The 22,839-nt window shown below is 35.7% G+C and overlaps 1 protein-coding gene across 5 annotated transcripts in view; it reads right to left on the minus strand.

The window, feature by feature from the left end:
* RBFOX1 (RNA binding fox-1 homolog 1) overlaps positions 1-22,839 on the minus strand; it is a 1,334,919-nt gene that overhangs the window by 79,932 nt on the left and 1,232,148 nt on the right. For all 5 annotated transcript variants that reach the window (XM_035895926.1, XM_035895928.1, XM_035895927.1 and 2 more), the window contains 4 exons: positions 20,871-20,924; positions 15,243-15,335; positions 13,532-13,592; positions 7,620-7,673 (listed from right to left, as the gene is read on the minus strand). In XM_035895926.1, the coding sequence (XP_035751819.1) occupies positions 7,620-7,673; positions 13,532-13,592; positions 15,243-15,335; positions 20,871-20,924 (262 nt within the window). The remainder of the gene's footprint in view (positions 1-7,619; positions 7,674-13,531; positions 13,593-15,242; positions 15,336-20,870; positions 20,925-22,839) is intronic.

Raw genomic sequence — 22,839 nt, forward strand, 5'->3', positions numbered from 1 at the left:
ATGGCCACCAACTATAGCTTAGGAAGTTTAGGTTGGACACCAGGAAGATGTTTTCCACTAGGAGGGGCAGTGCAGCACTGGAAAAGGTTACCCAAAGAAGATCATAAATCTCTGTCTTTGTGGATGTATACAAATCCACAGCTCACCTGATCTAGTACTGATGTTAGTCCTGCTTCAAAAAGAAAGTTGGACTGCATGACCTCCAGAAGTCAGTCCCAACCCACGTTTCTATGATTTTGTTAAGAAGAATCTAGTCGAGTGTCAAAAATCTTATTTCATCGGTGTGAAATGTCAAGGTTAGTGTATGATCACTGCTGCATTCCACAATGTTTATGCTAGATCTGTGTGTGGGCTGCTCAAACATATTATACCAGCTCACTGGGGAAAAGAGAAGGACTACAGAAGAATGCTCTTTCAAACAAAAGCAGCCTTAAACTAAGCAAAGGTATGTATCTGAGATGAGCAGGACTACTTGAGGAGTTGGCAACTCAGCTGAACAGACCATTTGACTACAAAACTAAATGTCAAGGTGCAATCTGAATACTTTAACTTGGTGGCCATTGACTGTAATGCAAGAACATGACCTTCATATTGCCCCTATGGTCTCAACTGTCTTCCTGTCATTTGGGTGGCATTTTGACACGTTGGATATCATTTAAAAAAAAAAAATAAATTTTTCAAAATCATCAACGGCATGCACCTAATGTAAAGTACAAGAAGACAGGAAGCATGATACTCTTCTCATGGTGTTATCCTAGTTTCCAACCATTTGCAGCTCAAGGACTTCCTAAGCCCAAAGGAGCTTCTGTGCATTTAGTAATGGTCAGTGGATTTCCCTCCCATGAGCTAACTATAACGTACTTTTAACACACATGGTGTTCTGTGCTAGAATAAGGTACTAAATCAAGTCAGTTGCAATCATAATCACATGTTTAATTATGATTACACCTAGTCCTGTATTCATCCACCAATTCACAGAACATGTGTTAAAGTAGAATTCAGGCTTACTCATGCACAGGAATTTATCATTCCAAGCCTACCTCATTGCTTTATCTTTGTGTCAGACATTATAAGAGGAGCAAGTTTACCTAAAGAAACTAAGAAATTTTCATAAGTGCTACCCAGCAGAACTACCACTGAGGAAATTTATTACCTAGCAGTTCAAAGGGAAAAGCAGGTTTTTGAGTTAGGACCTCAGAACAAGGAAAGGCATCTTACTCCTTTGTAAAAAACATGCAAGGCATACAGGAGGAACAGAGGCTAGAAAACTTTTGCCATTCATTAGCCCTACTTCCTTCCTTATGATACCTATTTAAACTTTTTCTGTTCTTCTATGTATTAGTTCATTCCTACACCTTTTTTCCAGCCCAGAACAGGTAATGTAACAAGTCTGCACCTTGCCTCCCTGCCTCAACTTTGTGCTTTGCACCCATGCCAGCTCTATCAACTTGTTGGCACTGTTTTGTCGTCTCAGAATATTCATTGTCTACATACAGTAACTGCTGATATGACTTCTGGAAAAATCTTCAACATCAGAGACCTGACCGATCACTGCAGAATGGTATAAGGTTGCTGATACTGCACCATAGTGGGGATGCAGCACTAATACTTAGCAACTCCAACTCCATTGACTCCCAAGTAGTGAGATAGGGTCAGTGTAGTTTTGCTGTGTAGCCACCTAACTAAGACTAGTTCAAGTGGGATATCTCAGTAGTATTAACTCAGGCTGATTTGCAGAAACCTCAAGATCTACATCTCAGCAAGACTATACCAACAAGCAAACAGATCCAAACACACCCCCTCAAACACCTCCTTGTTTTGAAAGAACTCCAACTTTCAGCAAATATGCAGTTTCTGTTTTTTCCAGATTCTATTTGTGCACAAATTCATCATAATCCACTATCAAATGACTCCTGGTCAAAATTCCTGACCTTTTACATTGAAGAAGCAGGAACTCCCCTCTTAACCATTCTCTATCTTCTGGTATAAAGCTCTATCAGTTCAAGATTTACCATGAAATAATCAAGTGTATGGAATTTCTTTTAGAGACCACACAGGAACGAGTAGCAAAGTCTAAGTGTATACTGTGTTATTAAATATACATCCAAACAGAAGAAACATCTTTAAAAGGGTAATACTGACAGGATCTGTGATTTTCTCTTTAAAACATGCAGACTTCGATACAATGATAAATATAGGTCGATTAATCTTGCTCCAGATTTAAATTTATACCAATTAGCTAAATTAATACCTCAAAAAATAATAGTCATTGGCATTATTCTTTGAGTATTCCTTGTGTAGCTTCCATGCTTCCATTATAATGTAGAATAAGACATAATTAATTATGGAATTTTTTTTCAGTAAATAGCTAGTACAGATGCTGAATTCCATTTTTCTACTGGATTTATTAATCTTTCATAAGCCAGTATTTCCACTATAATGGCTTGTAACAGCTCCACAGAAGTTTTAGAAATGCACTAGCTGTCGTCAGTGGTGTTAATCTAACTAGGATGTCATCATTTGTATGATGGTACTTTATGATTTTTGAAAAAAACAGTTACAGCTTTGTTTTATGCTTTGAAAAGGAGCATTTATATCTAACAGATGGACTATTAAACAATAATTATTTAATTTTTCTGTAGTTAGAAAAATACTTAAACTGTTTAGCTAACAATGTTGAGAATATATTTATTTAGCAAAAATCTGCTTAGTCAATGGCTAAGTTCAAATCTAAATGTATGTAATAAAATTGTAAAATGAATTAATCTATATGGTGACAGAGCCCATTTTTACCAAAAATTACACTTTATAGATATGGTACAGTGAACTTTCTCCAAACACCTTCACTGAGAAATGTTTCTAGGGTATTTGCTGAGCTTATGCAAGAGTCATTTAAATTCAAAGAGAAACTCTAGAAATATGAAATGAATCCCAGGTGCTCTTACACTCCAGAAATAGATGCTTTAAGTGATGAACAAAGAGAATTAGTGTTAGCAAACATACAGCAACCCTCTCTTCCCCTAGATTCCTCTTATTTAAGTGCATGTTTATATGTATAGCACTATGACATTTCTTTACTTCTTAATTATATATAACATTATAATTCAAAGTTTTAAACAAACTCATGGAAGGAAGTTTATTACAAAATCTGCTTCTTGGATGATACTGCCAGCTTCCAAATCCACAGCATGCTAAAAAGCCCCAGGCATCTAAAACATCTCTGCCTTCTGAGGGCGTACAAAAGAGTCAAAAGCACAAGCTTGTCCCCTTTTTTTCATTTTAACCAGTGGAGAAAATTTTCCAAGCCACCTTGGAATGATAACTGCTAACTGCCCAAGAAATGGGGTGGTTACAACAGTTCTCACTGGGTTAAGTTCTCACTATTTATGAAGTGAATACAACTACTCAGCTATATAGGACGACTCTTGAAACTAGCTTCTGAAAAACTTCTAGCACTTCATGACTATGCAGGAAAAATAATATGTAATTAGTCACTTAAGTGAAAGGAGAATGGGATCTCTATTACTTATCATGGAGCTGTGCTCCATGACTTGTTCTAGTGGTTCTTCTTTACTAGTCTTAAGTGCTTTCTTTCTCCACTGCCAACTTAAATTTTGAAACTTTTGAAATACTGTTTGTTGGTTATGACCAGACAAGAGTATTTTCTCATGTGTGTCACTGTGAATTCAACTGTTCTCTGAAAGAAGATTCACTGGATTTCCAGGTAATTTCTGTAACATCTTTTCCCCCACCTTGCATACTGGAACTGTCAAAAAGAAGCCTCTCCAACAGGTACATGCCCTAAAATATATTTTTTGCCACTTAAAAGGACAAAGTCTTTTAAAATGGCCTTACTGTGTCTGAAGCTATCTGCTTTAAAGGACTGATCTGTTGTAGTAATACAGGTGCAACAACATTCTACATTCCATTACAGTACAAGAGATTGCTCAAAAATTCATCATTCCAAAAACCAAAAGAGGAAGAAAAAGAAAGATCTACAATAACTAAAAGGAACAACATGGACCTTTGCTTTCAGGCTGCTCGAGGCTGAAAGGAAGGCTACGTATTACAGAAAAAAATATACACTCCATAAAAATAAATAAGCAGGCAAACATGGTATTATAACAAACCACGGACACGAGGAATGTAATACCTTACAGTAAGAAAGTACCAGAGTACTATCACTTATGATGCATGGAAAAGTGGAATTCTGTGAAATGCTGGAAATGATAAATGAAAAAAATCACCACCCTTTTGTTTTCTATGAAATGTCTTTTTACGCTTCCCAGTGAACCTGTGAGAAGGGCAGGAAGTGTGCCAGTTACCCAGTTCACCAGCACGTCTGCAGTCGGCAGCTACTGGGGAGACTTGCTAGGCCTCAAATTACAAGAGCAGTCTCCAAATTGCACTTCATGAACATGTCACTGGAAATCCATATTAATGCTACCATGTGACATAAATAGCCATGTTTCTGGAGCGTTCTAGTTTACTACAGCACAAGCATTTCAAAGTAAGAAAAACAGCCTTAGCAGGGCGTCTCAGGAAGAAAAATCTATAGTGTTTTGTAAATATATAGTATTTTCCAGTCCCCAGATAATACTTTACTTATATATCTGTTGTGCATCTGCTACATACCTCATAGTCTCCATTTTATGCTGTCATGCATTTCCTCAGTAAAGGTTTTCTTTTACAGAAGTGTACACTCAGAAAAAAATCAGAGCTATAACAATCATGTCACTGGTCCTACTGTTCACCATTATCTTCAAGGTTTTAGGGTTGATTTACATTGCGTTCCTCCCTATTTGACTTTAATTGTCTGCTTCAAGTTGTCAGGACATAACTATATCTTAGATTTGCATTGCATTAGGGGATCTTTTCCTTTCTCTATTGATCTTGTCTTATGGAGTAATTTAACTCAATTCTAATTTTCTTTTGCATGCGGGGTGCTCTCTGTCCAAGGAAGTGAGTTATGTGTATTCAAGTGGTGCATCTTATGAATCTTGTTAAGCTTCACTGCCTTATAGCCCGCACCGATGGAATATTTAATCAGAGAAATGAGTTGGCAGATATGATGTACAATACGGTTAAGCCTTGCGGCATGTGTCTTCACCGGCAATTGAGAAATGGGTGAATTTGCCATTCATCAGTGCCATCCTGACAGCTTTGTATAACCTTCTGGTTTTTTACTTATTTATGAAGATTAAAGGTACTTTAAATCAACAGTTTCTCTGCAAATGTATCATCTTTATTTCAGAAGTGGCCAAATTTTTCATCATTTAATAGGAGCTAAAGGAACTTCTTGCACTGACTATGAAAGAGTTGGTACAATTTTAACATGACATTGTTGGAGACAATAATTAAACCAAATAACTAGAACTTTGACTACATTAAAGATCATATTTCTAATTTTATCATCTTCAAAAGTGCAGTTGCTTCTTCTCCAAGTAAGGCAGTGGTGGTGAACGCAGAAGGAAAGGTATGTTGTAGTATTCTACAGTTCTATGCAAGAATTGCATTGCTCTTTTACTGTTTCATTTCCTCACGACTTTAACAGATCTGCACAGAGCTATCTTTTTTTAACTAAATTGCTTAAAAGAAGCAGTCTGAGAAAAAATTATCTTTTAGTCAATACCGAAAATATGCATTTAATATGCATTTAAAAAAAAAAACAAACCCAAACTGCCTGCAGATATAAAGAGAAAAAAATCTGAAATACATGAAGTATCTTGATAGAACTTTCTGCATAGGCGTGATGGAGTATATGTCATAATTCATAAAACTGAATTAATATTCTTCTAATGGTAATTAAAGATTCTCATTAAGAAGGGCAAACACCTCCCTTGTGTTGGCAATAAAAATGCACTTGGGACGTTAGGAGGTTATACAAAAAAAAAAATCAATAACCTGCCATTTTATAATTAAAAGACAAAATAAATGTTAGGGAAAAGTCCAGTAAATTAGGAAAATTACCTTCAGGAGAGATTGAAAATATTGATTTTAATTTACAAACTATGTGAACTCTTCATGCCCTACTTCATGAGACAACTATAAGTCAGATTGTTAATTCTGCATACGTATTAGAAAATTGATTACTGTACTATGGGAATTTTATTATATTTGTCATTAACACAAAGTCATTTATATAAAATGACTAATAACTCTGACTTTCTAATTTATGCAGGTTCAGGGTTGGTTCACTAACTACTCAAATGAGATCAATGTTAAATTCCTGTTTTCAATATAGGCATACATCAAGGAAGAAAATAAATTCTGCCTAGACTAAATATAGAATTCCATGAATGCCAAGTTAGTATTTTTATTACACTGTGCCACTTTTACCATAATTGGAGCATTTTTGTCTACCTTAGTAGGTGGTACTGCATATATTACAAGCAGCCTTTTTAAAAATAAATATCTGTTTGTAACATTAGTCCTATTTAACAATTCTTATCTCTAGAAGTCCCTTGAAAAAAACCTGTTTTTCAGGTTTGGCTTGAATATCTCCACGAATGGAGATTCCCCAGCTTCCACGGGCAACCTCTTCCCATGCTTAACCACCATCTGTGAAAAATGCTTTCCTAACATCTGTTCTTCACTTGCTGTAAAGAATGTATTTTACAACCACCTCTTATTCTCAGTTACCCAATTGTGTGACAATAGATAAATATTTTTGGTTTTTAAAACATGATTAGGTATTTGTATCTCGTATACACACCCCCAAAAGACTGAAAAACAGATCCAAATGGAAAACTGAAAAATTCCCAGTTTCCCATGAAAGTCATGGAAGACTCATACATGATTTTGGAAGGCAACTTTATTACCTATTAGAAACATTTGGATTTACAGTGATTATTTTTATCTTAGTATAAACTACTAGCTTTCAAAAAATGGCTTTTTTGGACTTGCTAGTGATTATGTTTATGGGCAGGATTCAAATTCCTCTGAAATCAACTGGGTTTTGGAGTACAACCATGTTTGTTTTCAATACTGCTGCTAAAGCACACTTAGAAACTGCTGCTAGCTGTGACTGACTTCCAGCAGAACAATACTGTATCTCATTAACTCCAAATTGTAACCAGGATCAGATTCAGTCTCAGTGAAGACTCAAGTGATAATATAGATTTAAAATACAAAAATTTTAAGAAACTGAATAACTAAATATGAAATCTAAAGAAAAATGTTTAAGAAAAAAATTATGGACACAGATACTCTATACCTATGTGTATCTATGTACATGTATACACACAAAATATATATTTGTAGATAGATCTTTTGGATTTGTTGCTCACTAGGCTTAAATAATTCCTGGAGGAAAGTGTACTGAAATATAAAATAAAATATAAATAAAATAACATCTCATGTAAGACTGGGATATTGCAGTACATTTCATGTTATTCTATCTAATTTCCAATAAAAGGGTATTCATATCTCTTATGTATAAACTTTAGTGTGCCCAGGTAACTTAAAATCCTGCATCAAAAAATCTGTAAATGACTCGCAGATAATGCGAATCAAACAAAGAAACCAAACCTCACACAAAACGCATGTTTTGTACTTTTGCATGTTTTAAAGAATATTAAAATACAATACAGCATGGATAACTATAGCGTAATCCTTACCTGCATAGAATTCTGGACTATAAACTGCACCAACAACTGGATTTAATTTCCAGCCTGCAGCAAACAAAAACATAATGGAGTTAATATTGCAATTAGTAATAATAATTTTTAAATTTTATTTTTGTGTAGCGGTATACAGGTAAAATGGCTTAAAAAAAGGTGATTTTAGTGGAAGTTTTACAGGCATCTTAGATTACCGATCTTTAATATCAGACTCCAAAGTATGGAAATATGTAATGAAACCAGGCATTCTCTGGATATGTAGTGCTGGAGTAAATTATCAGATGAATTACCTTGGCTGCAATGCACAGTTGCCATGGACTTACTTCCTTAAGTTATGGAATTAAGTCAGAACTAGTTCAGGTATCCCTGTATCATGTAGTACCAGAGTAGATCAGTTCTTTTTTGTTGCTTTAACTCTGGTTACAAGCCAGAGAGGCCAAAACAGTTAATTTGCTGGACATAAATGTTTCTGATAAGCACGTGTTAGTGTAGGCTACAAGGCAATGAAATAATCTGAGCATTTTTATTCTACTTTAGGAAAAATGAAAGTGTAGGCACTGTATGGAAATGTTGATGGTGACATGAAACAGATTTGTGCACTGTTGGATCCCAGTCAACTGCCAGAGACTCCTTTCCATTTGCTTTTGTACATCAGACTGTCTGCACCGAAACAGGACAATTACAGGTACGTACCAAAAGTGGCGGCACCGCCTGCACTGACAGCTGATAAATGCTGTTAGCATACTGCTATGAAGTAGCTGGCATGTAAGAAAATGCTGCAATCACATTCTGCAAAGCTCTTAAGTGGAACAAATTCAGCCACTGCCTTTGTCTTAAATAATCACTGTCCTCCCACAGCTGGCATAAAACCAAAACACAGAACCAACAGATATTCTGTACCGCGTGTTCTGGCCAAACTCCACATAATCCCTGTTGTGTCCTTACACCCGATGTGGCATTTCCAGGTAAGCCTGGAGTGTGCAGGCTGGCTGCAGGAGCAGGGCCTGCACTCAAAGCATAAGTGGTGCTAAAGACAACGGTGCTGAAGGAACTAAGGGGGAAGGGGTAAGAGAAAAGCAGGAGAAAACACTGGCAAACATGTTAGCATTCTCAGCTGTGGTAAAGTGCCAATTATTGTGTTTTGCTCAGCCACAGGTAGATCCACTCCCAGTTAACTCCAAACTCCACAGAACATCCCCCCACCCACACAGTTTTGGGTTTTGTTTTTTTTTTTTAAGTGTTTGAACAATTATTTTTAACTACCGGGACAGAAAAATTAGGGGTTTTCCAAAAGCACACTTGAATCAGAGGAGTGGGAAGCACCAGTTGTAAATTGGAATAAAGAAAAAAAACTGAGCAAAAGCATTTTGTAATCTCAAGAACTATGGTACTTTAAAGAGATCCTGTAACTATGCTGCTGGAAACAAAATACAATCAAGACAGGGACAACGAAGCTTTTCAAAATCAAAACAGCCAAGATTAGAAGAATTTAAATGCAAACTGTCTTGAGGCTTGTTTCCGCCCTGGCCATATCATGTAATGCAAAAGCAGAGTTGAAGATCATAAAACCATAATGCATTGTAAGACTGAAAAAGTGTAATGGAAACTCTTTATAATAACACAAAAGAAAACTAGTCTAGACTTTAAAAATACCGCTCTCTCTATGTGATGCACGGGAACAATTTACCGGTAGTTAACTGTTCAGTAAAAGAGGTGAGGGATGGTTTTGAAATGCAAGTCATTAATAAATTCAAACAGATTAAGAGCAGCACTGCATGCAATTGTTCTGCAACTGCAGTTGCTATACGTACCAAAAGAGAATTATGGAAGCTGAAAAATGGCCAAGCAAGAAGGGTTAAACTTACTTTCGTCCAGAAAATATCATAGGATTTTTACCTGAGCATTTTGCATTCTACAGGATTACACTCCGGAGTGTTGTGGTATAACAAATACTCTTAGCCAAATTTTGTGTGATAGAAAATAATCCAAATTTTGAGACTTTCAGTAAAAATCTAACTTTTTATATGTTATGGAATACTTACTATTTCAAAATTCATTACTTCCTCAAAAGACCACTGATCAGCGCCATCCAAAATAAAAGACTGGACTGAATTTCAGATCTGTCAGCTTTTGCCGTCAAAGCAGCTGACAGACAGCTTCTAAGTTACACTAAGAGCGCCACAATTTCTCTAAGAGAAAGAAAAAAATCTTGGAAGACGCAGATTGCTCTTCACAGCTGAAAGCCACTCTCATCCTTCAGTTCCTTACCCCTCTCACAATGATGGCTGTCTCATCTAACTTTTTGAAGCTTATACAGGAAATACTTCATTCATTGTTAAAATAACAGTAATTAAACTTAACTTTATCTTGTCAGCTAGTAATGTGCTGGCCTGTAGCTGTGTGGGTTAATCTACTGTGATAGGAGTTGATGTATCCAAGCAAGCACCTGCCAAGTAACCCTACCTCAGCAGCTGGAGGAGGCAAATTCTCTGCAGTGGGTGTAATTTTTTGCATTTTTCTGACTGTCACAATATTCATCTCCTCCTCAAGTTGAAACTATGAAACCTCAAAACTTAAAAACCAAACAAGGAAACAAGCAACCCCTCTGCCTGTTCCAAAACCCCACCCCGTACAGTCATTGAAAGAAATACAGGTTAAGTCTGTTAAAGGGAAGGGAATAATCATACCACACAGTGTAATGAGCTTTGGTAGAAAGTGGGGCACAGCAATGCAGAGGGGATTATTTTCACTTCATAGGCCAGACGGGCACCATGGCCAGAGGAATGCTTTGGTGAGAAAGAAGCTGCGTGACAGTTTGCTTTCCTCTGGTTTGCAAACAGAGGGGAGGAAAGGGGAGTGGGAGGGAGTTTAACCGTGGTAACAGTCACTAGCTCTGAATTTGAATCTAAGTTTAGATCTACAGAAGGCTCAAATTCAAGACACTGCAAGTATAAACTTTAAAACATACTTAACTCTCTCTGTTTCATGTTCCTCACTCATTGCTGTGGTTCTCTGAATCTACTTGCACATAATTCTCTATTCCCTACAGCACTTCGATGAGCATCCTGAATTGCAACATGGGCATCGGAAGAAAGCATAAATATGAACAGGATAGGTTGGAACATCTAAAAATGTCTCTGAAATATTTTTTGCCAAGAAGTAGAACTCCTGACACTGAATTTATTTGCAAAGAAAAAGCAGTTCTATCTCCAAAACACATGAGGTCAGCCATCAAAATCATCCTGTCTGATAACAAACTTGCACAAAAAAAGCTCTCCTAGCAACTGAGGATTTATTAACTGCTCAGTTCAGGAATCATCAAAAGTCACTAGAAAGCATACTTATTTCAAAATCCATCTAGGAAACAAAAGCAAACCAGTTATTTGAATGAAACTGCATATATTAAAAAGTCTAGGGTTTTGTACTACTGACTTTTGCAATCATATTTACATTAGCCCTGTTATCAAACAACCAGCAATATGCAGGAATGAAAGACAAAACAGACTGTATCTTATTTTTAAATGACAATAAATATTAGTGCCTGTTGTTTTCATGTAACAGAACGTGTGCCCCAACTACATTTTCAACGCCTGCCAGTAAGATGTCTGTCACCACACACTCCTTGAAAAATAAAGCCACACATTACAAAAGTGGTTCTGAAGTGAGGCATGTGCAAACAAAAAGTTTCTGGCTATCTGCCTCAGAAGCATCTTACAAATGTTAATGTGCTTGTAAAAGAACGTAGAAAAACTAGCCTTATATTTTATTTAAAAGATGAGACCTTTACTTTAGACAACAATAATCTTGAATAATCATCTATAGCACTGGTTAATTCCTGACAAATTGATAGAGAACTAGAATCAAACAATAACAGGATGACTGATAATAGAAACACTGATTAAACTAAATGAAGCACCTTGCACATTTACATTACATTCCTTGTCATTTGTAACGATTATGCAAGAAGAACATGATTCTCTTTGTTTGTTTACTTTAGGGAATCTCAGACATTAAAAAAAAATTTTGAAAAAAATCAAAATATATGAACTACAACCACAGTTTGCCTTGGTAGATATCCATCAAACGTGTGCAAAAGAACACTCTGCGTGCAACACCTTGGATGTATGGGTTTACAAATATACATGCTAATTTTTTATGCACTAAACAGCATGTTTCATATTTTTAGTGAGATCTAGTCCAGGTGGAAGAGGATGGAAAATGACAAACACAAAACACTTCAAGTGGGAAAGACTTAACAGCAGATTTTCATTATTCTGGTTTTCGATATTAATAAATGATAGTGCACGGCCAAAATAATCCTGCAGTGCAGGACACAGAGGTGAAGCTCCTGTACGACCAGATTCCTAAAAATCTCTCATCTCTTTTTCCAGCATCCCCTTCCTTCAGCACTGGATGTGTTGATATGTAACATGTTACAGTTTTGTAGCTTTAGGATAATATGAATACAAAGTATACATGACAGTTTATCACAAAACTACTTTTATCCTTGTATCATTAACAATGTAGCAGATAAAGTTCATAGTATCATATGCATGTGGTTAATTTAGCTCCTTATTGTTAACAAAATTACATATGTGATCCAGTCAAGCTTCGTATCTCTCTCACTAGATTCACTGAGATGTTTTAATGCCAGTAAAAACTAAGATCTCTGTACCTGCATCATTTGCCAAGTTCCACACTTACATACAAAACGAGGAAGAAACGCGTTTCTGAGAAAGCATGAGGAATTTCAGACTCCTCCAGATCATTTTAACTAGCTTAATTATCACACCAAATGAAAACCATCACTATATTTTATTTTTACTGTTGTATGAAAAGATTACAACTCTTTCATTAAAAAATAAAGCCACTGTTTGCCGTAGGTTTTAGTAAAACCTCACTAATGAGACCTCAGATACAGAAAATAAGATCCATTATATTTCAAAATGGAAAAGAGTCTAATCTACCCAGGGAAACCTTTACTGATGTATGTGCAGATTTCATCTGCTTTCTACTGGATGGGGAAAACTGAATTAAATTGAAAAGCAAATAATTATAACTCCACAGTCCAGTAAAACTGGAAAATGTAACTGCAATTAACTTCAATTGATGTTATTATTTTTTGACATTGTTAAGAACTTGTTAGAATTTTCTCAAGTAGCAAATGCAAACAACTCAAGCATATGATCAAACACTGCAAAGGAAACATTTTTAAAACATACTGCTTCCAAATGCCTCAAATATCTATGGATTATTTTTCTATCATTAATGTACAACATTATGCCAACTTAGGCCAGTATTAAAATGAATTTTTTTAGATAGCTTGGAATTTAGATTTTTCCAGGGAAAAAAATAAGATTTTTCCAGGGATTTTTCCAGGGATGCAGCACCCAATTACAGTTCTCTCTTTACTTCTGACAAATAGCGGAAGGAAGACACAGAAAATTATCTTTGACTAGATGCGTGTCTGGGTACTAACAAGTACCTCATGCCTGACAGAGACATTCTTCCTGCTGGTGTCCCTGCCTCCATCATCCAAGCAAAACTGAATCCTCCAATTAGTTCATTCATTGCAACACTAACACTGCACAAAGTGAGAAGAGAATGACACTTTCCTATCAGGTATATTTTTCCATACAAAAGCCACTGCAGTTAAAGACTCAGATTCCAGTCAGACAAAATGATGCATGCTAAGCCCACATGGATGTGAATTAGCTGAACTCTACACGGATGGCATTTATGCCCAGCCTTATTGTGTTTTAGGTTGCTGGACAAAGCCTGAGCTCCAGGAGATGAAGGTGATGCGGACCATGACACTTCACAAATAGATGAGTCCACCCATTCAGCAGAAGAGTGAGGTTTCACATGCACTGACGTTAAAACAAAGCACTGAGATCTCATGCACTTACCATTTGTGTAAGGGTTGACGGTCTTTTTATTTGTCATTACGCGTGCTGTTGCATTATTTACCTAAGCACATAGAACACTGCATTAGAAAGGGTTACAGGGAGGGTCCATGTTACTATTAAATGCATGCATTATTACTGCTATTAGTCATGTAAAAATAAAATGCAATTTAATTTATAGAAGGCAACAGGTGCATAACAAAATCATACTATTTATAATTACATTTACTTTCATAACCATTTTAACTTACAAATCATTTCAATAAAGCAACATCATATCATTTAAACTTTAATAAAAAGACATTAAAAGCAAATTAAAAGGTACTGCATAATTTAAGACTTAAGAGCATGCTTGTATTCCATGATAACACTGATACAATAAATACTCAAAACAGAAAAAAAGATTATATGAAGGAACATGCACAAGGAAACAAAGAAAATGTCAAAAAAAGGGACAAACGAATTTTAGCAGTGTGCAACATAACCCTTTAGAAGAGAAGTACCATTGGAAAAGCAACATCTAGCATTCAACACTTGGAACAAGAGCCTTTTTCATTGCAAGAATTAACAAAATCATTCAAGCTTTAAAATCACAGCTAACAAAAGGATAAAAAGAGGGTGCATTATTTAACACAATATGGAGTTAACAATCTGAGTAAGATGTGCACGAAGTCATATCCTCAATCCAATCAGTGCCTCCCAGGCTTGCTTAAAACGTACACTCAATTACAGGCGTACCAATATAGAAAAAAATGTAGCATCAAGAAAACTTAATACAACAAGTCAAAAAAATTCACGTGGTATATCAGCGCTAAATACGTGAAACGGCAGATGGACTTCTCCACTTACCATTCAGCACCATCGCCAGCATGGGTATGTATACAGTTACCATGGTTACTGAGAGTTTGGTGAGGGCCCTAAGCGCTACCGTCGAAGGGGGAAAATGAAAAGGCAAAATATGCAACATCTTACTCAAAAGACGACAGCATTTTCAATTGGTATTTTTTTTTATTCTAACAAATACGACTGAGGCAGTATTGAAGGGGATCCAGTGGTACTAAAACGCATTTGTATTCGCTTCTTAATAGATATGAATGGCTCATGCCATCTAGCCAATGTAGCCTGATGGTTTCATTAAAAATTCAATATTACAATTGGTGGGTCTCTAGTCTGGCTTTGTTGTTTATTTTTTTTTATTGTACATCTTTTGGATGCTTCATTCCCAATCTGAATTTTTTGAAAGCCACTGTGGATCCCGCATCAACCCTGCAGCAAAAAAAAAAAAAAACAAAACAAAACAAAAAAAAAAACCCAACCTTTTGTTTGTTTTTGTTTTGTCTGTCACACTTTTTTTTTTGTTGTTCTCAATTTTTTTTCTTTTTTTTGTTGGCTGGTTTTTGGAATCTACTGCACCCATTGGTTTACAAAACATCCAAAATAATAACTTCAAAATACTAAAGCTTTCATTTTTTTTTCAATTCTGTCATTCACCTTTCAGCAATAATGATAATAATAATAATAATTACAAAAGAAATGATAATAAAAAACCCAAGTAAGGCCAGATTCTCTCTCTTTATATATAAATATATATATAAACAATGGGAAGGGGAAAGGGGAGCACACAGAAGACACCAATGATGCATCTGAAACAACAAATGAGAGTGAAGCAGACATTTATAAAAAAGATGAAAAGGAAAATATTTTGAACATGCACCTCGATTTTACGGCCCTCTACCACGGTGCCGTGTAATTTCTCCCTCGCCCTGTCCGCATCAGCACTATTTTCGAAAGTTACGAAACCAAATCCCTGCATGCAGGAGGGAGAAGGGGGGAAAACAACATGCACATTATTATTTCAGTCAATGACCACTTGTTTGCTTATGTTCTCTCTCTTTAATTTACTATTTTCTTGTCCTTGCTTCATTTCTGTAACATGCAAATTAGAAAAATTATAATTGTATTGAGATGTGCAATAAATAAGCGACAAATGTGAACAAATTTTTTTCTGTCATCAGTTAGATAATACCCTCTGAGAAATTCAAAGAATGATACCAAAAATACCTTTCTACATGTCACTACACAGGAAAATAAATCTAACAATAAGAAAATGAAATTAAAATAAATTACAGTGTCTTCACACAGAAAAAAATGAACTAATGAGAAAAGGAAATGAACCACATTTTAATGACATGCAGATATTTCAACGAAATAAAAAACATGTGCACAAAATTCAACACTGAATGTCAATATACTCTAAAACATTGCCTACTTAATCATGCTGTTGTGATCGTAAGAAACATTGTTCCCATGCAACACTAGGGTAACTTAAACTTTTGTCAAACTATACAGCCTTTACTTATTTTTTTATAAAAGAAAAAAGAAAATAAAACCACCAACAAAACAAAAGTATTTTTAGAACAAAGTATAAAATTTCTTGTATTAACAGATCAAATAAAATCACATGATGTGAATAGAAAAAGAAACTCTGATAAAGGAATAAAAATGCAAACGTTTTGAATAAGTTTAACTGGTTCATTTACTATACATATTACTTTCCACATAGAACATGCAACTGGTAAAACTCCAGGATCCCGTGTTAGTGGGACAGGAGGATACTCGAAAATATGAAATTCTGCCTATGACAAATGCTTTGCTTTACAATATTAGGCTGAACAAACATTTCCAATCCTACTAAAATTTTTTCATTGTGCTAAATTAAACACTGTTTACCATAGTATATATTTTTGCAAAAATCAGACATCAAAAAACATTCTAGAAACATACACCAACCCTTTGAAGTAATTCTTACATTAGCACTACAATGCCTTTGCATGCTTTCCCAAAGTTATCCAAAAAAATAAGCTTCTACATCTTTGGTGTTTCATAACAAGAAACATTTGCAAGCTACGTATGGCTGCTTTATAAAGAATAGGCCTTGCTGCCCAGCTTGGGAGTCCTACTACAGCCGCTGCCTTTACTGCTACATTAGCCTGAGCTACGGAGTTAAAGCTCTCCTCTGCCCTGTTCCTCAGCCATAAGCCATGCATCATGTCTCCTCAGTCTCCAGCCCCGTCGCTAAGTTTGTGGTCAGTACTTACTTCACCCACTTACTCCCTGCAGTTCTACCTATTATGTATGTAGTGACTGATTAAAAAAAAAAAAAGAAAAAAAAAAGAGGAAGTGAAGATATTTATAAATTTGTTTTTACATTCTATACAGAGAAGAGACCAAATATGAAACTAAGGCAAAACCAACGCCAAGCATTGAGAAAAAAACATGGATATGAACTACAAAATCAATTAATTGACAAAAAGAGGTAAGAAATTATCAGGATCACTATGCAAGTTCTATGGGTTATTGTACCTAATCAAAGAACATATTTATTTGTGCCAGTTTGTAACACAGAAAGTGACATTGATACACAGTAGCAGTTTCTGTTTCATTCTCTTCAAAGTAGCTTAAACACATCAGCTGTTGCTCTTTGGCTTTTTCCTCTTTTACAGGCACGCTGAAGCATGAGCTCAGAGGTGCTTTAACCGCAGTTCTGCTTCCAGCTGAAGCAATTCTCAGAACACCTGATTCCACACATTTTCTCCACTCTACCCTCCACAATTTCTGCCCAAAGCCACGACCTCGCTTGTCACAAGACACTGAGGATGCAATGCTTTTTCCTCAAAGCACCAGGAGTGTAACTCTCCCTCCTCAGTACTAATCCGTATGTTTCAGATGCCTGCATAGGCTTTTCTTATACCTAAACCCCATCCTCAACTTTAAATTTTGATTTTTTCAACTGCTCCCTCCCATCTTGTAAAAGCTCTGTTAAAAAAAAAAAAAAAAAAACAACTCATATTTAAGATGCCATTAAGAAAATTTCACAGCAGAAAACATCACTGCAATCACTGATCCAAGGAGCCTCGCGCCACACAATAACATCAATTCCCCCAATTCTGTTTGTTCCCCCTCTCCTCCCGGCCCCCTTCTCAGAATTGCAAAGATTTGGTGGGAGTTGTTCAGTCAAAGTCTTGAATCAGCCATCTTAGCTCACAGCACTACCAGTTAATTTTTTTTCAAACAACTGAAGGGAAAGATAAAAACCTAATTATATAAAAAAATTAGAAAAAGATATAAAGTGGTGCCACAAGCCAGGATAAAACAGGAACTTCAAAGATTCTGAAAAGAATACTCATTGTGATTTTTTAATTTCTTATGTTGTACTCATAATTAACACTATTTAAATTAAGCTCTTATTATTTATGCAAATCTTTAATTTTACCTAGCTGACACAGAAACTCAATAAGAGAGCATAGGTTCATTCATCACACATTCAAATATCTATGCAAACATGTTAACATTAATTTTATATGCAGCTGATTCAACAGCTACTTTAGCTTTGCATTCTATGTTTTTTATTAACCAGTAATGCAAATTTCTGCATTCTATTTTTAAAGTCTGTCAAATGATTTAGTAATAGCCAAGTTAGTAAGTGATCTCACTTGGGACATGCTTTGGAGCTCTTCTTATTTGAAGAAATACGTTAATATAACATATACTAACATATGTACACACAGATTTATGAAAGTATATATGTAGTATATAGCTGTATAGAACATTAATTTACAACTGCAAAAAAATGGTACTTGTTGATGTTGCTGTACCTCCGCAGCCTTGCAACTGTGTCTGAGACAAAAGCCATTCACGGCTCCATGACAGCTTCAGTGTTAAACCAGCAGAGAAGCAGCAAAATATGAACAGAAATGGAAGCTATAGTTCAAATTGTCCTTCCAAGATGTGTGGCAAACGTAGAGAAAGGTAAGTGACCAGCAGTTTTTAACGTTACTTTAATCAGCAGCTTCAAGAATTGGCAAAGGTAAGCCGCATTTATTTAACGCAGGTTGTAAGAAGGATCTACACCAAAACAATACTGAAATTCTTGCAATTCTTATAAAAAGCAGGGTTTCAGATGTCATCAGCGTTGGCATACGATTCTAGCAAAGTTATCTTAATTATTATTATGCCCCACAAACAAGAAGTTTGTAGTATGAAACTTGTATTATTTTTGGGGTTTCTTTTATGGAGAGACTGCCTTCTGCAAAATCATTTTATACTTTATGGTGGTGCTGCAGCATTGGTTTTTTGAGTCTGCAATCCCATTTTTCTTGGCTATTATGGTATTAAAATGAGCTCACTTCTGTTGGTTTTGCAAGAATCTTTTTAAACATTAATTATTGAAATAAAAAGAAAGAAACAAAAACAGAAACAAAAAAGCATTTCTAGCAATTCTTTTATGCCAAACTGCAACTAGAAATAAATTTTAATTTTGATCCTGCAAACTTTTTTACCTGTACTCAATTTGAGAATTCGTAGTATGCCTTTCAGTTTCAGAGGGATTTTATGAAAACATAGATAGGGTTATGAAAACATAGACTTTAACCTGGTGCATCTGAAATCCTACAGAATGGACATGAAATGATCAGATTAGGAAAAAAAACAAACCACAACACTTTCCTCCTTTTCAACTTTCTATTTAATTAAGAGAATCTGAGCCACTTCTGCAAATGAGAATACTATGTAGCTATCCCTGCAATAACTCTAAACAAGATGAGAAGCAGCATACATAAGCAATGAGATGCATCACAGAACTCCTTTAAGTATCTTCAGCAGCTTACTCAGAGCCAGCTTGGATGCACCAACACAGCACTGGACAGCTTAGAAGTATTTAATAAGAACAGGTCTTAGGGTCTCGAACACAAAGTGTGTAACTGAGGCAGTGACATTACAAGCCTACCCGGAAAAACCTCTTCCTTGTGAAATACTTTCTAGGAGCTTGTTTTTAGCACAAGGCCCTGGGATGTTTTCACTACTGCAAGATCACTGTTAAAAAAAAACTCAGTTCAGAAATACTGCCTCACCCCACACCCCAAATATTTTTAAAAAGCCTTATACTTATGCAGGCTGATGCAGCTGTGGTGGTTAAAATTCCTACATAGGTAAGATGTAACAAATGTGTAACCACCATGACATACGTATGCAGTTCCACGCCATCTTCAACAGAACCAATCAAAGCTTGCAAGTGTGGGTTGTCTTCTGAGATTTAGAATACTGTCCAGCAGAAGCAGGTTCTGGACAATCAACACCTTTTGCAAACTCTATTGAACAGCCATAATTTAAGGCTAATACATTTTAGCCAGCATAGGAGATTCTGAGCCATCAAATTCCATACATTTTGACTGTTTACTGAAAAAACAGCAAACATTCCAACTGGGTTTGGGCTAGCAGGCAAGGGTACTATTTAATGAATGTCAGAATAATTTTGGAATATAAATCTGGACATTTCAGCTATTCTGTTTAAAAAAAATAAAAAAGGTGATGGCTTTCAATTTAGAATATAAATACAAACACATTAAGGGAAAATTTAACAGAATTAAAATGTATCTGATTTAAGAAAGATTTATGATATATCTGATTCTTAAAAAAATGACAGATTACTGTAAGTCTGTAACAGGAAAGTAATTCCATTGCTAATAATAAATCATATATAAGAGTTACAGGAAGACTGAAGCACTGGTGGATAAACATTCTAGCATGTCTGACATGAGAGGGAAAGGAAAAAGATATCATGCATATGACATGTAAACCCTTATAACACAGCTGATATCATAGGTGAAGCATACTGGCCTACAGTTTTGCAGCAGCTGATGGAGCTAAGGCACTCAGCCATTCTATCTTGCTTTATTTCTTAAATATTAAATAAATTGAAGTATGCATTTAAGGCAAAGTAGTTTGCAGGAAAAAAATAAATGTTTGCAGTACAATAATAACTCTTTTAATCAAATAAATGTTAAAATAGATTGCTTTCAAAGGGTTGGTGTACTGAAGCTTTAACTGAAGAGGAAAACATCTGCACTTAGATAATCTAGAACAATTACATATTTTCTCAGCTAATTACTAAAGAGGATAGTTATTAGGTATCATCATCATCTTTCATTTCAATAGGGGAAAAAAAATACCTGTACTAATACAAACCTGCCTACAAATATCTGTAAGTATGGACTCATCTTGTAAAATAAACAAGATAATTACCATCGAAGAAAAAAGACAGCAGAAATCAACGTTCCCATAAAACAGATGACAGTTTGGAGTAGCTAAAATTACCCCCTTTAAAAGATATAAAATGAGTCCAATGATTTTCATTCTGCTTAGGAAACTAAATGTCAGCTCAGAAGATGTTTTCACTAACATGGAATTTCAGACATTATTTTTTACAGCAGTGCAGTTTTTCCTTTTACTCATATAAATATTTTAGACAAATTAAAAAATTCCATGGGTGAATTCAACTGCTTACCTTTGAGCCTCGCTCATTAAAAATAATTTCAACATCTAAGATTTTACCAAATTGCTGCAAAGAAATAGAAAAGTTACATGAAAATAAGGTAACTTCAACACTTCTATCATATTAAGTAGAGACATTCGTTTCAGAAAATGGTGCACCACATTAAAAAGTTAAAGAATATAAAATCAAAAATAGTCAAGCACCAAAAAAGACACACTGAAGAGAAACAAGATCAATATTACAACTAAATCATATGTATCATTACACTTGTCACTATCATTACACATAGACATTTAGGAACTTTAAGTTCAGTGAAACCACCTGACAAAGAGGAAATCATCGTTAAACTCTGATCAGTGAAGCGAAAGTCCCAAATGTTTTTTTTGTCTGTGCAATTAGTAGGTTACTTCCTTGTGATCCATCCAGTCCAGCTGCCATTACTGTTTTCTTTCAAATGTAATATGCTACTCATTAATTTGCTTGGAATGTAGTAAACAGCTGCATGAAAATTGTCACCCAAGGATTCTTGCTCATGAGTTGGTGGGGCTCATTGAGAGGGCTTTAAACTGGGTGGCCCTTAGTGGGCCCCTCAGTTCAAGAAGGACACTGAGTTGCTGGAGCATGTCCAGAGAAGGGCAATGAAGCTGGTGAAGGATCTGGAGCACAAGTCTTATGAGGAATGGCTGAGGGAACTGGGGGTGTTCAGCCTGGAGAAGAGGAGGCTGAGGGGAGATCTTATTGCTCTCCACAACTACCTGAAAGGAGGCTGTAGCGAGGTGGGTGTTGGTCTCTTCTCCCAAGTAACAAGCGATAGGATGAGAGGAAATGGCCTCAAATTGCATCAGGGGAGGTTTGGATTGGATATTAGGAAAAAATTCTTTACTGAAAGAGTGGTCAAGCTTTGGAACAGGCTGCCCAGACAGGTGGTGGAGTCACCATACCTGGAGGTGTTAAAAAAAATGTGTAGACGTGGCACTTTGTGCACGATGGTGTTGGGTTGACTGTTGGACTTAATGATCTTGGAGATCTTTTCCAACCTTAATGATTCTGTAATTCTACACTCTGTTCATCCTTCCCTCTGAAGAACTTTGTTCCAGAAGACTTTTTGCAGCTACTTTCCAGGACAGGTAAAGGAGGGAATAAGATTAAACCAGCTGGGAGTTTTGTCACATACTTTCCAGGACAGGTAAAGGAGTCTGGTTACCTCTATTTTACAGGAATAAGATTAAACCAGCTGGGAGTTTTGTCACTGGCCTCAGGGAGTGAGGATTTCTCTCCACCCTTGATGAAAAGGCATAACCATTACTCCCTAAGCTATTCTTGTCTTACTAGAGTATAATTTGGAAAACTAGAATGGATACTTAATTGTTGGGGATTTTTCTCTGCTCAGAATTGCATTTTTATTATAATATTAGTAGTAACTGTTATTACTATTGACCTTACAATAGCACTCACAATCATCTAGTCATTGTTCACACACACACACACAAAACTTATCACAGTTGCTATCCCAAACAAAAAGGCTCTACAGGACTTTCATGGAGAATACTTGTTTGACTCAGGCAGAGTTTAGTTAGAACACTTTCATATGACATATTTTGTGATGTGAAAACGTAATCTATCAGTGGGTGACTTCTCCTATTTCATATGTCGTTAACATATAGTATGGATCAGTGTTAACACTGATAAGTGACACAATATATCAAACAAAAAGGCAGAAATTAGAGGCAGGCAAATGAAGAGTAATCTAACAATAGTCCAATGAACTGCAGAAATGAGCCTATACTTCGGTATTTTAATATATAATAAACAATTACAGGTCAGAAAGCACAGCATTCCTTCTCTAGCTTATTAAAGTATTTCAACTTGGTTATGAATATCAATCATTATTTGTTATCCCTTGCCTTTTTTTTATATTCTTGCATTCACCATCTAATTAATGTTTTAACTGCAACTTTAGCCTATAAGCAGACATTGACTT

The sequence above is a fragment of the Egretta garzetta genome, unplaced genomic scaffold, assembly GCF_000687185.1.
Source record: "Egretta garzetta isolate BGI_Z169 unplaced genomic scaffold, ASM68718v1 scaffold426, whole genome shotgun sequence".
NCBI lineage: Eukaryota > Metazoa > Chordata > Aves > Pelecaniformes > Ardeidae > Egretta > Egretta garzetta.